At 42.4% G+C, this 16,268-nt stretch overlaps 1 protein-coding gene across 2 annotated transcripts in view; it reads left to right on the top strand.

Annotated features, from left to right (window-relative positions):
* dgkg (diacylglycerol kinase, gamma) overlaps positions 1-16,268 on the top strand; it is a 75,464-nt gene that overhangs the window by 39,074 nt on the left and 20,122 nt on the right. For both annotated transcript variants that reach the window (XM_026296420.2, XM_026296421.1), the window contains 3 exons: positions 5,169-5,233; positions 12,675-12,765; positions 15,633-15,834. In XM_026296420.2, the coding sequence (XP_026152205.1) occupies positions 5,169-5,233; positions 12,675-12,765; positions 15,633-15,834 (358 nt within the window). The remainder of the gene's footprint in view (positions 1-5,168; positions 5,234-12,674; positions 12,766-15,632; positions 15,835-16,268) is intronic.

Below are 16,268 nucleotides of genomic sequence, written 5' to 3'. Positions count from 1 at the left end.
TGCTTGTGCTGCTGCAGGTTTTGCATTAACCTGTTGCCATTCAGATTTAGGTCGTTTTCAAACTAATACCAAAAAATTACTCCAGCACTAATAACAGGTTAAACTCAGGGAAGGTGAATCTGTGCAGCGGTTGGTGACCAGCACAGTGTATTAATTATATAGAGGTTTTCCTGGTTCAAACGACTGTGAAGGTGTGACAGTGCAAACCTGTATGAAACCCCATTAAAGTTAATGCTGGACTGAGCAGGAGTGTGTTGGTGTTTGTTCAGAAAACAGAGCCACAAAGAGCAGAAAGTGTGCATATAAAACAACGTGTGTGTGTGTGTGTGTGTGTGTGTGTGTGTGTGTGTGTGTGTGTGTGTGTGTGTGTGTGTGTGTGTATGAGCAAGAGATGGAGTAGCGCTGGCACAGGCTGAAGGTCAGGGGAAGTATCAGTGACAGGAAGTCAGCATCTGCCAGGTTCAGGCCAGGTTACCACAGTAATGAATGACTGTGCTGAGTGACACCTGGCTGCTCTTAAAGACGTCAGGAACGACACAAAACACACACATGGTCAAACACGAGGACACACCGACACATCCACACACACAGCTGGACCTTTAAAAGCCTCTACCACATTAAATATTCATGGTTAAATAAGCAGCATATAGAATTTAAAAAAACAACTCAAGCCCTCCAGGACTGTAAAGGTGCAGCTTGATCAGATTTGATTGACCCGACCACCAGATTATGAATTAAATGTTGATTAGTGCACAGAAGGATGTAATGTGAGCTGTTTCAAACAGAAGAACACAGAGAAGAAGAAGAAATGCTGAAATTTCTCATGTGAAGGAAATAAAAGTGTGAGATGACCCATAGTTATATTTTGTTTTCCTGCAGCTGTATGAGAACAAAAGGAAGCAAAGCCTGAAGCGATTACTAACTAATATATTAAAATACTAATTAAAATACTTATTAGCTTATACTTCTGGCTTAGACATTATGATTAACTCTTCAGGGTTATATTTCTTTTCTCGGCCTGTTATATCAGTAAGTGATCATAGACGGAACATGATCAGTTTTCTCTGTGTGCATGTTCACCTGGGTGGAATAGGAGAGGAGGAGATCATAGGGGATGAGAGACCTGAGGCCGACTATGACATTTCTCTTTGTCAGTGAGTTAACTAAACCCCAACCAGAGGCCAGTGAAACACAACCCGAGTGCCGTGGGTCCCACTGAGGTGACATTTTCCAGCCAGTGTTTTTGTTGTTGTTGTTTTTTTTTTTGTCTCTCCTGTTTTCACATTACCCATCCAGTGACACCTCCTCTTCCCTCCACACACCATGTGCAAAACTTCAAACGGCAAGATCAAAACAACCTTCATCACGCAGGCAACTATAGGCGATGGCAAATGTCACATATTGTCACTGCCAGGTTTTTCGGGGGGACAGAATGCATAAACGTGGGGCTGGCCAGTGACGGCCTGCAGCAGGGGACTGGGAGCAGCCTCAGTGACATGAAACAGCCCATCATGTTTTGGAAAGCTCTGCGGCCACTTTGTGTCATTGTCTGGCCCTGATCCACATGCTGAGCTGGACACTCTGCCCACAATGCACCACAATCAGTAAATGCATAACTCCCTGTTTTGCTCACATGTGACAGAGGCTCTGCGGGCAGATTGTAAACCAGTTTTCCTCACTGAATTGTCCCATGTTTTCTGCTTTTATGTGTCATTGTTGTTGTGATGAGTAACCTTGCCATGAGAGTCAGAAAAGCACATAGTTTTAGTTTTAGTTTTAGCTCTGTGGGCAAAGTTAGTGTCATGTCTCTTGGGTTCATTGTAGAAAAGCAGGTTGCCCCCGATGTCTCCTCGCTCCCTGGGTTCCAGTATCAAATTCTCGGCCAGTTAAAGCAGCAGATGCAGCTCTATTTTAAGACCTCATATGTGCTGATGCTGTGAGATCTCAACACATTGCTGTAGTGTCCAGTTGAGTTGCATTGCATCAGGCCGGTAGGACCAGTGGATGGTTTTTGAGGGTGACGACTGAGGACGTGTATGACCTCACCTGTCCACCTGTTCTGTCACAACCTTCAGTTCTCCTTGTTGTAGAAACACCTGCACAGGCAGGCAGGCAGGCATCCAGCCTGTCGTGTCACGTGCTCTGAGCAAACTGTCTGAGATTCTCCAGATTCACCGTGAAATGAGTCAAAGCATGGGGAACAGTCGTGCAGTGGAAATGTAGGCACTAAACACTTATTAGCTCCTAAACAGCAGTTTGCTCAGTAGCCATTATAGCCCACTGACAGCGAAACACCTGATGTTTGGGTAAATCAACCTTCTGTGTAGTGTTTAAAGGTGTCACATGGGTTTGTCCATATTCTAGATTTTGTTGCAGCTTTAAATTTGAAATGTTGGTTTGCACATCAATAAAAACTGCAGTTTATAGTGACTGTGTGTGACATTAAGTCTGATCTATTAGCCTCAAATTAATGAGAGAAGTAGTGAGTTCCCAGTTATTTGTGCATCTAAGCCAAATCAAAGTGTAGCTACTGTGGAAAATACAGCTTGAATTCTTTTCACATACAAATGAAATGATTAACGTTCAATCACAGAAATTACAGCTGTGTTGTCACCATGTTTTATCGAAGTGTTGCAGAGTAAGAATAAAATTACAAAATAATAACCTGATTGAATGTCCCACTGATGTTCTGTGATGAGCAAAACATTTTACCAGCCTAAATGAAAACACAGTCTAATGAAAACAGTGCGTCACAGCATAAATAACATTATTTCACTGATGCCCAATTAGATCAATTGTGTCAGTGACTTTTTTTGAGTTTGAAGGATAAATTACCCCCTGATAGGACGATATTAGAGAGAATAATAGAGGTAAATATTGGACTCTTTACTGCGCTACATGTGTCTGACAACTGGAGTTACTTCTCAAATGACAGTTTTTCATCCCCTGCCCCATCCCCTAAGAAACTGAGTACTTCTTCCACCAAAACCGCCACTTTTTTTGTTATTGGAGTATTTGGGTAATGCTTTATTTTATGGATCCTGAAAACTTTCCTCATAATTACCCAAACATTTGCTGGTATTGAGCTGTAAATGATGAGATACTTTAAAGTTGGGTTGTGCCTTGTCTTGTCTCTGTTAAGCAGATGATGTTATTATACAGTGTCAGTGTAAAATGATGATACAGTCCCATCATTACTGACTCCACCATCATGCTCTGCTGCTTTGTAGCATCTCCATCCCACGAGCTGCATGTAGGAATTACATTTACATTGGCTATTTTGCTTCCTCTGACATAAACTCAATATAATCTCTAAATCCATGCATTTTAAATTTATTTATGAGCACAGCGGCTGTTTGTCTGTGAAAGACAGATCATGTCCTTAGGCCTGAGTGAGCAGAAGCAGCTCTGGTCAAACTCAACCTGACGTCAAATTAAAGCTGCTCTGTTTCTGTGATCACATCCACTGAAAGCTCAAAGTGTCCAGAGCTTCTCTGTATGTCCACATGCTCCAAAGCATTTGGCTGGATATTCATGATGATGTTGTGCTGCTGTATGAAAACATACAGTTTAGACTTGCTTGCGCTTCAGTTTTGCGCTTGAGTATTTTAAAGAGAAAAACCTCTGTCATTATTTTGTCAGGCAGTTCTGCGATGAATGAAAAATTGTGACAAGAGGAACAGAGACTTAAATGCCTGCACGGTCCTCTGCTGGTGTTTGGGTATGTCTGTAAGGGAGGTCACACTGAGGCTCCTCCTGTGACTGATCAGGGTTACATTCACCTCTGCCCTTGGGGTCAGGGGTTAAACACAGGGTCCGGACTGAGCCCTGTCGGATCAACTTATGACCTTTCACTCAGTGCTGTGTTGTAGGTTAGATACTCCTGGTAATTATTTAAGTTGTGGTGGTAGGATTATTGATTGAATGACATGATACATACAAAGCACAAACAAATGAATTTACTATTTACTATTCAGTTCAGTATAAACATATTTGTTATAGGTTCAATGTTTAATATTTACAGTTTTCTGATTTATTAGGAGAAATGGAATAAACATTCATTCATAATTTGTCATCAGTGTAATCATCAGTAATCACCAGAAAATACCAACTGTATTTTCTTAATTTTAGATTGAGCCTTTAAAGCTGCTTAGGGAGCAGGTCTCCTTTCACAGAGGCAGCCATGTTGCACTGCCATGATTCTACTGTAGCCCAGAATGGACAAACCAAACACTGGCTCTAGACACGAAATTGTGTTTTATTTTAAAGGTGATGGCCACTGTACCCTCCATCACACCTGGAAACAAAGGTGAGGGGGTGATCAGAAGGTTGCATTATCCAATCTCACCACTGGATGCTGCTAAATCTTTCACATTGCACTTTTAATAGAAAACCTGATCCAGCTGCGTTTACATTTCTTTCAAAATGCATTTGCTGGTAGAAATTTGTTGTATACAAACTAAATATCTATGAGACAGGATTGAAGGACATCTGCTGCATCTTATTTTATGCTCCTATTCAACTTTATACTGAATTACTGAAGTGCATGACGCCTTTGTTTCAGTGGGAATACTGCAAAGTGACAGTCACAGTTACTTTTGTGTCCCACTGTGGAAGTTTTTTTTCCAAAATTACTGTTCAGTTCACTTAAGCTTGTGTACCTATAGACAAATTTGATCCAGGCATAGCAGGGCTGCAAATAATGATTATTTGCATTTGTGTTTAATCTGCCAGTAGAGATGTTGTTGTTCTGAAGTCGTCAGTCTCCAGTATGGGTAATGAGTACAGTGATAGGCTGTCCTGTTGGTGCTGTCTATTGGCCATAACTGCAACAGTTAATGGGCGGATATCGTTTAGAATTGGACCATGCACCACACCGACCGGAGCTCTTTCAGGCATGGGCAGAAGTCATGCAGGTGTTTGCAGCCACATGGATGTGGAAAGTATAAACTGGCTTTGAGACAAACACCATAATTTTCCTTCACTGAACAAACGTGGATTAAGTCTTGTTTTAGATGTCAGTGAGGGATGGTTGAACTTTACTGAAGTGTAACATCTTCTTTTGTTGGCACAACACTGCCTCAGCATTTGACCTATAGTAAGCTTCGATAACGTAGGGTTTACTGAGATCCTGCTGGTGATGTTGTCTCTTCTGTTCCCTCTTACAGGATGCCTCCATTGCCCATCGCTTCCATCTGATGCGGGAAAAGCACCCTGAGAAGTTCAACAGCAGGTCAGTGAATGGGAGATATTGACAACAGCTACAAAGAGTGGCCTGTGTGTGAACAGTCGATGAAGTGGACAGCAGCATTTCACATGATGCTTTGCTGGTGAAAAAGACAGTTAACATTTCCTGTTCATCTGTTTTGATGCCATTAGCTAATAAGCAACCTCACAAACAGCTAGTGACCTTGCATTTTTAATCTGGAAACAAAACCTGCCTACTCAGTCAATAAATCAATATATTGGCTGAGCTTTGACATGAGTGGATTGAGGCCAAAGTCCAACTGGGCTGGTTTCCATGGTCCTGCTGCAAATGTTTGAAACTATTAGTTGTATGTACATTTTTTGTTTGATGGCTCAGGTGAGATTCTTGACTAATTATAAAAAGTCAGATGAGGAATCTGTGCTGCTACATTGCAGAAAGCTGCCAGACAACAGAGACAGAGACGCTTTTGATAAATGGAGGTTCATATCATCCTAATGACAGAGGAGGTATTTTCAAATGGCAGGCCGCGAGGACAAGTGCCGTCTAATTAATTGTTATGTAAGCTGGAAGCTGCCTCAGCCTGAATACAGAGTGAGACAGGGCAGCAGAGACAAGAGCAGCAATCGGATGAAAAGAAATATATAATATAACATGTCGCACCAGAGCAACACCTCATCTGTCTGTTAAACCCAGGCTTTTTGTTTTCTGGTTGAAGTCTAATGTAATCTGAGATAACACTGACGACATCGTTAGGGTTATTTCTCAACCTTTACAAAGCTCCAGAGCCACAGAGGCATTATACAACAGTGTTCACAGGCACAGTAGTACTCCTGCTGATTAGTGAACTCATCTTGTGTAAAGTCAGTGGAGTGGCCCTGTAGAAGTGCAGTTACTCATCAAATGAATCAGTTCTTTGAAGAAGCATTGTCTGTGTTTTAAAGCCTGATAAAGATTATTCTTTATTAGTCCCTGTGTGGCCTCCATTGCTGTACAAGAAGAAAGCTGCATTAAGGTTTTACATACACGCACAGTCTCTGAGCTTGTACTGGCGGCTACATGCACCTCCTTAAAACTAACTACATGTCAGGGCTGCAGTGTTGACAGCCTTCAGTCACGTGACACAGGAAACACCATTACCTGGGTTTGATTCCAGTCAGAGTGAAGGTAAATGTTATTGTGGGGAACACACAGCACAGTATGGCCTCAGCATGGTGGTGATGGATCATGAATGTTTGCACCAAATTTGTTGACAAACGTCCTCAGTTCGAGTTCATCCTTAGTGCCACGTGTTCGAAGATTCACGCCTTCAGGAGTGATGAACAGGAGACAAACTAACTAAGAAATTGTTGATTTTCTTTAGATTTGTGGCAACAGGAAAACTAAAGATTCCTCCATTAGCCTGAAAATAATACCATCCACAAATATCTGAAGTTGTAGGGGGAGCACAGCCTCTGGTGCCTCCTTGCTGTCATTTCCAGCAGCCTTTTACTGTGGCCACATTTCTCTGTGAGGACTCATTCAGATGCTCGTTAGAGAACAAACAGCCTCTGTGGGCAGAAAGCTTTAGCCCTGAGGCCAGAGTCTGTTGATGCTCCTGCCGCCTGTTGTCACAAAGCTGAGGTGTGTGTTAACAAACACTTGTTTTGTTTGGGAATGTGATAATGTTCTCCAGTGTCTCACCTCTATGCAAAGCTCTGGCTGGCGTCACTGCACCAATAATTTGCTTAAAAGCCATTATATGTGTGTGTGTGTGTGTGTTGGTCAGTTCCCTGCACTGGACCGGTCAGTGGACCCTAAATGGTTGTTTAGTTGGTATTTTATTTTGTCTGCATGATGGCAACATCATCTATGTAGTGAGAGACTGACTTACCCTTTGAAATTCAATAATTATTCTTATGTTTCCACCTCTAGAATCATATCTGTTTCCAGCCTCGCAGGCAGAAGGAAGATAAAACATAAAAGAAAGACACTGTACCTCTGTTGTCTGGGGCCCTCTCTTTGATCCACTGCACAAGGGCCACAGTTAAAAGATGTAAAGTGTTTCTGGGAAGCGTTATATATTGAGTACACATAAACCCAGGGGTTAGACACAGTAATCTATAAAGCTCTTTGGTTTCCACAAAATCTGCTGTTTGGTGGTGCAGACTCCGACTGATCGCTCTGTGGCTTCTGTCCAACTCTGAGCTCCAAGCGAGAGTGTTCACAAAACATGTACTGTTTTGACACTCACCCCTACACAAAACAACACCAACAGTCCAATGTGCACTATTTACAGTAAGCCAGCACTGGAGGTTATTGTTCTTCTGTGAATCGTCGTCTTCAGCTCTTCCACAGAGCGACGGACAGCTGATGGACAGCCGCAACTGTTTCATTGTTGTCTGACTGATGTTTTGGCAGACTACATGTGCATCCATTTCTCCAGCAGCTTGAACTGAAAGGAGTCAGTGTGGAGATCGAGCAGTTTTTTTCTCCCCGGCTGAGCAGATGATAAATCACCTTTGACCCGGTGAGAGAGGCCCATAGCCACATGTAGCACTTAACTCAGTGCTTTATTGTCTTCCCTGCCACTCAGTCCCACACTGTCTGCTCACCATCCCCCGCTCGTCTACCAGCACATACACCCCCACCCACACTGTCGCTCTCCACTCCCGGGCCTGTCGGGACAGAAGGAACGTGTGACTCCTGACACTCAGGCTGTGGAGCCCCACCAGCTCCTAATGGTCACATTAGCCAGACCTCCAGGAGACCACAGCCCAGGTGCTAATCACTTCTCACACTGGGGACAATGCTGTCTGTGTGTGTGTGTTTGTGTGTCAGCCCAGGTTGGGGGTTTCAGAATAAAAGTGTCAAGAAGAACGATTCATTTTGATTCTTTCTCTCTTTATTATGGCGTCGTATCTGCACTCGTGCAGACCAGGTGACATTGTCTGTGTCACGTTACCTTCACATAGTCAACAAGTGCTGAAGTTGGTACCACAGTGATGCTGTTACACTTTCTGAACAGAAATATGGCGTTCACATTAAAATGTAATCCTCCAGGATGTATGTCATTGGTCATCTCATGATCACATGATCTCATATTGTGTTGCAGAAATAGTTAAATAATGTTTTTTTTCTGCACATTGCTGGATCATTTTGGCAGAGCACCACAAGGTACCGGCCCCTACACACCCTGATTCAAGAGAAAGAGGAAGGTTGTGTTTTTTTTCACTCAGCCTAATGGTGCGTTCAAACATATGGACTCAAAGGCCTGGTTCAGCAACTGCTGCTGCGCCCCCCCCCCCATGGAGCTCTTCACTCTCAACACTTCAGCTTAAATAGATAAATTCTAGAAATACAACCATAACCATTGCATTGCAGTACTGAAATTTCAAAAATGTGTTTGAGTATTGTAGTTTTTTCAGTGTATACATTATATAATTTGTCCACCAAAGATAACTGACAGGTTCATTTTTACCTAAATCATATCATCATATCATCTGCATATTGTTTGATTTAAAAAAAAAAAAAAAAAGATTTTCAAGTTACTTCTAACTGGACTTCATGTGTGAAAGGATCCTTTTTAGTTGAAACGGAGGTGTGATTTGTGTAATATACTGTGACTGCTATCAATCAGTTTCCATCAAAACCCCAAACCCCAAACAAACAATATTACCAGGTTTTTATTTTTAGTCATAGAAATTGAAATTACACTCTACACTGCACGTGATTCATGCTGTAATGTACACACACACACACACACACACACACACACACACACACACACACGCACACACACACATAAACACAACCTTGGTTAGAGGGATTTTTCCACTACTGAGCAGTAGTAGCAGCTAAAACATGTCTTGGCTGGTGTTTGTTGATTTAATCACCATTAGTTCGTTTGATAATCTGCTCTGCCAAGCCTAAATAAAAGGTCACTGAAACTTATCACTTGATTGGATTAACAGAGATCAGATGTCGGCACGTTCTCGACCTCTATCCTAAAACTCTGCGCCCTGCGTTGGTTTTCCCTTTATGTTCTGATCATCTCATCTCTCTTTGCATCAGAGTCTCCTTTAAATTCAATAATAAAAACAACAGACAGTAAAGAAGTATTTTCAATTTGCTTTTCATTTCTTCAAACCTTTCCTGTACTCATATCTTTCCAGTCATTTCAACTATGATTATTACATTAATTAAATGACCATGTTTTCATAAAGCAAAATCCACTCAGAGGCACAGAAGCAGATTGTATAATAATATTATCTAGTAACTATGACTTACCATTTTGTAATTGTGAGGAAAGTTATTGCACTTATGAGACTGTGGAAATATGATGGTGCAGGTATTAGTTTGACAATCATCTGGGTTTGAAGATTCTTCAGTACTGAAAGAACTCAGTGATAGTTCTGTGGTGTAGCTCCTCCCTCTGAAGGGTCAGCTAGTCCAGGAGATGGGTTGAATCAGTCATCAAGGTCAAACAACCTGCAGTTTATGGTGAAAAAATTGGGTCTGGCTCAACTTTTTCTGCAGCACATAACAACATCATCCGGCGTGATGAGGCATTGGCCAGTCACATCGTGCAGGTGGAGTTAAAAACCAAACTATACTCACTTTAACAGACTGCTGGTGAATTGTGCAGGTCTTTGTACACTACACCTGTGAACCGTCACCTCTGAAACAAAGCAGTTCCATGAAGGAGGTTGTTTAATCACAGACAGTCTGAACGTCCATTAAATCCTCCTTCCCACCTTTGTGGTGATGTAGGGGGTTGTTGCAGAGTCTGGTTGTTCAAAGTGACGTCATTGTTCACCATCTGTGAGTAAATGCAACTGACCGGTCACCTTGTGTCCTCCTGATTTCACACTAGCTATGACAGAAGAGGAGGAGGGGCTGACAGGAGGCAGAGGGGTCAGAAGGTCACTGCTCAAATTTGGGGATTAAAGGAGATGCTTATCTGTAGGGATGGGGAGGTGAGGGAAGGTGCGAGGCTTAGCCAGATATACCATCAGAAAGTTTCAGAGCCCTGAGCTTTGCTGAAGCACAGGTTTTCATATCAACAAGGTTCCACCTTCCTGTCAGTCTCTGTCATCTGTTGGATGAAATGTGATTCTACCTGAGCTCTGAATTCTCTCTGAAATCTTACACATAAATACCTCAACAGCACTTTTCTTCATCAGGCAGTCAGTCGTTAGTTCGAACACTAAGCCCATCATCATTCTGCTCACCGCTGTAAGCCCCAGAGTTATGAGCTGAACTAGAGGCTAAAATGGCAGGAAAATGTCATTGGCTTAATTGGAAAAATACCCCTCCCCCTCCTTTTCGATTATTTAAGTCCCCTTTTGTTCTACATTAGCTTTGGTGCAGAAACATGGGAATAATGGAGGAAAGGCTTATGGAAGTGGTTTGTCTCCCTGTTGCACTCTGTGTTCATAAGAGAGGGGAAAAAACATGAGTTAATTGCATTTTTTACAGGCCGTCTCAAGTGGAAGCAGCTTAATGAGGTTAGGCAGCTCGCCTCGTTGAGAAACGCAACTGTTCCTAATTGTGATCTCAGATATGCTCATAATCCCCTGATTTGACAGTGGCAGAGGTTTCTGGGGAGGTATTAAGGTGAGGAGAGAGAACAAGGGACTAAAAGACAATTAGCAAGGAGAAAAACATGCGAACAAGTAGGGCGGCTTAAGACATTGTACTTAGACTAAAAGCAAAATAAACAATTATCAAAGACTGTAATGCTTAGTTTGAAGTCTGTTGTGAGGGTTTATGTTGGTTCTGGACTCATTTTATTGAGCATGAGTGAAAAGAATAACAGAAACATATTATGAGCTTTTCAAAGAGCGTGGCCATTTCTTTAGGTCATGTTCTGCTTAAATGTTCTGTGTCCTTTACTTTTGCTCAGTGCCCCTGAATGCCCACATTACACAGAGCTGTTGTGTCAATACCTGTGTTGGTAGTATCAGCAGCATATCCACATGCCAATGAACCTACTGGCAAATCGTGAAATATGTGTCATTTCGAGAGTAATGCAGAGAGAGACATCAGTTACACTGGTAGTCAGGTTTTTAACTGAGCATATCTAACAAAGGTGACAGGAATCAGGTTTTTAGACATGACTGGGATAGAAACTCTAAAAGCTTCTCCTAATCAGCTATTCTCTAGGGTTTTCCCACAGCTTTCTTCTTCATCATCGATCACTGCTATAAAATGTCCCTTGTAACAGGCGTAGTGAACAGCACTGAGGAAAGAGCAGGAACACCATCAGCTGCCTATGAACACCACACACCAAACCAGGGGTCTCATTAGTCTCACCCAAGGATGCAAGGACAAGAAGCAAGGACAGAGGAGCTGGGAAACAAGTTTTAGGAAGATCCTTAATGTGCGGCGTCCAAACACAAACTGATTTCCAATAAAGGGTCGTGTCAGGTCGTGTCAGGTCGTGCTCGTGTACCCTCGGTTCTAGCTTCTGGGTCGACTCAGGAGCGAAAGTAAAGAAAGTAAATAGAAAGTAGTAGAACTGAGAATCAGGCTTTGTAGACGGGTTAATTTGGTGACTTTGAATCCTACACTCAGTGTGACGTGGTGCGATGATACTCCTGTCTTTAAATAACCCACTTGCGTTAGGTATGGTTCAGCAGTGTATCTTAGCTCTCCTACAGAAAGGTTAAAATCAGAAGCTTTAGACAAACCAACAGAGCCGGACTCAATGACTCTTTACAGTTTCCACAGCTGCCGTCACGTCTCTTCAGTTAGTGAACCACATAGTTTCTCCCCCATTCCTAACTGCTGAAAACTTTATATATACACACCATTAGTGTTTCATCAGTTTCCAGTTGATATTTACAAGTTGGTCAAGCACATATTTCACCTTGACTGCCAACTGTGTTATTCAGCCATTGTCCGGTGCCAGAACTGCAACAAATGACATCAGGATATGAACACAACTGCATCCATCAGGTCACCTCTGACAAATGCATCTGCGGGGTGGAAATGAACCATCGCTCTGTCAGACCTGTGGGTTTCTTTGAATGTTGTGAATCACAATAACATTTACCCTGATCTTACAGTCTCCACCAGCAATGTTTCACCCGGTGTCCCCTCCAGAGGCAATGTTGATGTTTCAACATGAGGGCACTGAGCCGACAATGCGTGCATTGCTTTGATGAAAGAGCAGCCAACAGCAGAAGGCCTGTGTGACAGATGGTGGGGTTGACTTCAGTTTGTAGCCACCAATGGTGCCAGTGTCTCCACTTTAAGGCTCTAGGGTGTATTGATGGAGCTTTGACCTCTGTGGTTGCGTGGCCTCTGGCTGTCCTGAGCTGTCAGTTTCAAAATGTGAGATGACTCTGGGCACCAGACAGCTTCAATATGTGTCCACTGCACCCGAAACGAACCCCGCCGTAGGCTCGCAATGCTGTGCACATGGCCGAGCTAAGTTAGGACTAGGGATGTTTTCTAATGTCTGCCCTCTGTTTTCCCTCAGAATGAAGAACAAGCTGTGGTACTTTGAGTTTGGCACCACTGAGACCATATCTGCCACCTGCAAGAAACTCAACGAATGCATAGAGGTCGAGGTGAGTCACAGTTGTGTCCGAGCTCATGTCTCAGTAGCAGAATGGATGAGATCAGCAAGTGACAGAAATGAGAAACGTATTTTTAAATACCCGTCTCACGTACACGACACGTCAACAGGTTTGTTTTTCTGTCTTTTCACTGACAGACCTAAGTTCTGTGGTTCTTTCATGATTTTCTGAAAAGTTCTAATATTTACAACAAAGCAGTTTTTCACATTAATGAGGCGGACTATTCATAGCACATCATCAGATTAATGCTCCATAAAGTCACTGATTGCCTCATTCTGTCATACAGTGCTGCATAATCTGTCACCTGGGCTCTCACAGCACAGCGAGACTCCAAACACAGCAGAAACACATTTGCAGAAAGCAAATGTAAACATGCCGCGTGCCGGCTGATGCCCTCCACCCGCCACACCTTCAGTTAATCCAGACAAATCCAATCACACCAACTTCAGAAAGTTATGCATGTTTATTCTTAGATACATTACTTTATATTTTTCTTATGAAGAAAGTCTGTTAGTGTTTTCTGAGGCACAGATCCTAAAACACTGGTAATTTGCTTCATTTTTAACCCTTTGATGTCTCCATTAAGAAAAAGGCAATGTTTTATTTAATATGCAATAATAACAACAATTAGTTAAAAACGACAATCAGCCCCAGAGTTTTTTTAGTACGGCCCTCTTGAGTTAAATTAACACGTTTTCAGCAAGAATGTGCTCCACCAAACTGTTAAACATTAAAGGGTTAAGGCTGAGTAATTTACTGAAACAGCTGCAGACTGTGGCTTTAGGAAAAGGAGTAAATGGTGCATTTGTTGGGGACTATTCTGTGAGGGAATAATAAATATTAGAGTATTTACAGCAGTGGGACGGTGCACGTGGGACTCTTAAAATAAACTACAGCGATCACAATGAAGGAACATGTCTCTGATGTATTTTCATAACAGCAATGGATTTGTATGGCACAGAGGATTAAGGTATAACACATCAGACAACACTTATTAGCATCAACGATTCATCGTATATCACTAGGATTACACTTTGTTATAGTTCCTTCATTCTAATCTCTAATTGTTTGTGACGTGTTATAGAGCTCAAAGCAAATCACATCCTGTTTGTATGTATATTTCCCAAACACAGAGACAGGTACCTGCATATATATTATTACATATGATTAAATCTCAAAGCGTTACCTTCACATCACCGGCCGGTTTTGTCAAAAGCATTTGAACTTTATTACATTATATCTTGAGAACAGACTGTTTTGTTAGGGCCTTAGAAAATCAGACAGGTTTCTTCTGAGACTGAAACTGCTGCTCTTTGACATGAATTCACGGTGGAGGATGCTGACGTGAAAACCACCCAGAGTGTTATTTCCCTCTAAAGTCACATCATGTCTATGAAGAAACTAATGAGCAGCTGCAGAGGTGGATAGCGGATCATGTACATTTTACAGGCAGGAAGCTGCTGGAGGGCGTCTAGTGATGGTGCTGTACCACAGGATGTAGACTGACACATGAAAAGAGACAGGACAGTTACCGTCATGCAACATTTTACCTTGAAGCAGCTGCACTTCGACACTTCGACTCATATAACTTTGACCTTGAGGGCACTAAAAATCAATTTTTAATCAGCACCTCGCTCTGATTAGCAAATTGTTTGTGGTGAAGTTGGAGCAGTTTTGACTACGAGAGATTTTGAGTGTAAAATGTACCTGCAGTACTCTGATTGACCAGTTTATTAGGAACACCAAGCTAAAACTGAGCCTAATCCATCAGGCCTGTAGGAAAACTATAATGATTAACAATTACATTTAAGCTAAAATGTAACTATTAGCAGGACCATAGCCCCTGTAATCATTACCAGCAGTAGTGGACACTTGTACCAGTTTTGTCAATTGCAATAGGACACAAAGTAATACATTAAACCCTTACACGTTATATGACCTTAACGTGAAGCACTGTATTTCTGTAAACACTGCACTGCTTAAAACACAACTTGTTTGTAGTCAGTTGTTGTCATCCTAAATAGCAGACGGGAAGAAGTGACTTAAAGGCATTTGTGTTGTTTTGTGTGTCCCCCTCCTTTGGGCACGTGTGCGTGTTTGCGTGGAAGCATGTATGTGTGCGGGGCTGAGTGTTGCAGTCCACGTGATTTTTCCCCACACTCATTATACACGATGGTCCGTCTGTGGCCTGCTCGCGTGCTGTGGGCGTACAGCTGAGTCCTGGTGTTTCTGTGGCTGCTTTGACTCAGCACATATCAACCCTGCACGCTGAGTCACAGAGACGTGTTGCTGACATTCTCTGGTGGATTTGAATTATTTCCTGAATCTTGATGATGCTTGATGGAATATAATCCAGAGTGCCAAGTGGTGTTACTGTAGACATTAGGTCAACGTACTGTATTTTATTGCCGTCTGTTTTGCTGGTTCTAACAACCGCACTCTTGGCTTCTGTACAAGAAATGCATCAGGACAAAGTAAATCTTCCCCATAAACAAATCACTGGTGCACAAAGTGGCTGGATAGATGATCTTACTCTGAGATACAGCAACTCAGGCACTGCAGCTTCTACTCAGTCCTGCGGTGTCATCAGCCCAACGTGTGATTCTTGCATTAAATACCTTAAAATCAAAGTCAACAAAAGACCAGAGATTAAGAGAAGATTCTTTTGCCCATGAATCTGTTTATTCCTGTAGTTGCTGTGTGACATATCAAGGGCTGAAGAAATCAGCTAAAGAAATTTCTGCCTACACAACTGAGGTCGTGGGATTTAACGCTGAAATGCACTGAAAACATAGTTTCACTGAATTTCTTAAATATTTCTTCATAATCGTTTTCTTCTGCCGTTATTTTCCCCTCAGTGCGACGGGATCATCCTGGACCTCAGTAACACCTCGTTAGAGGGCATCGCTGTGCTCAACATTCCCAGCATGCATGGCGGCTCCAACCTGTGGGGCGAGACGAAGAAGAGGAGGAACTACAACCGCATGAGCAAGAAGGTTCCTGACCGGATGCCAGCCAGCACCGTCACAGACGCCAAAGAGCTCAAGTTTTGCATGCAAGGTGAGTTAATGCAGCTGAGTGGATCAAAAAAATTGAACATATGCTCCATTCATGACCTTTGTAATTCATTTAGGGGCATTTTTAGTGCAATAAACAGCAGATCATGCAGGACTCTTTGCAGGTTTTTATTGAATAAAACCTTCAAAATCCTGCAGAGAGGTTGATCTGCACATAAAACAATATATCGCTGTTTCATGCTCTTTTTCCTTGTTACGCTGAAGCTCAGGCCTCTCATAGGTTGGAGCCTTAGTCTGGACATTAACGTATGAGCAGTTTGACCTAAGCAGGGATTCAGACTGAACAGGCTCTGTGTTAAAACTGTGCAGGGGTCTGTGAAAGTCCAGCTGGAATAGAGGATTAAGGTGGTTAAAGGCTCATCAGATGCCAAACAGGGTTTTTCAACTGTAAAGTTTCCACAGCAGCAACTATTTTAT

Source organism: Mastacembelus armatus, chromosome 21 (genome assembly GCF_900324485.2).
Source record: "Mastacembelus armatus chromosome 21, fMasArm1.2, whole genome shotgun sequence".
Classification (NCBI taxonomy): domain Eukaryota; kingdom Metazoa; phylum Chordata; class Actinopteri; order Synbranchiformes; family Mastacembelidae; genus Mastacembelus; species Mastacembelus armatus.
The sequence above is the reverse complement of the archived record's forward strand: the minus strand, read 5'-3'. Positions and strand labels throughout refer to the sequence as shown.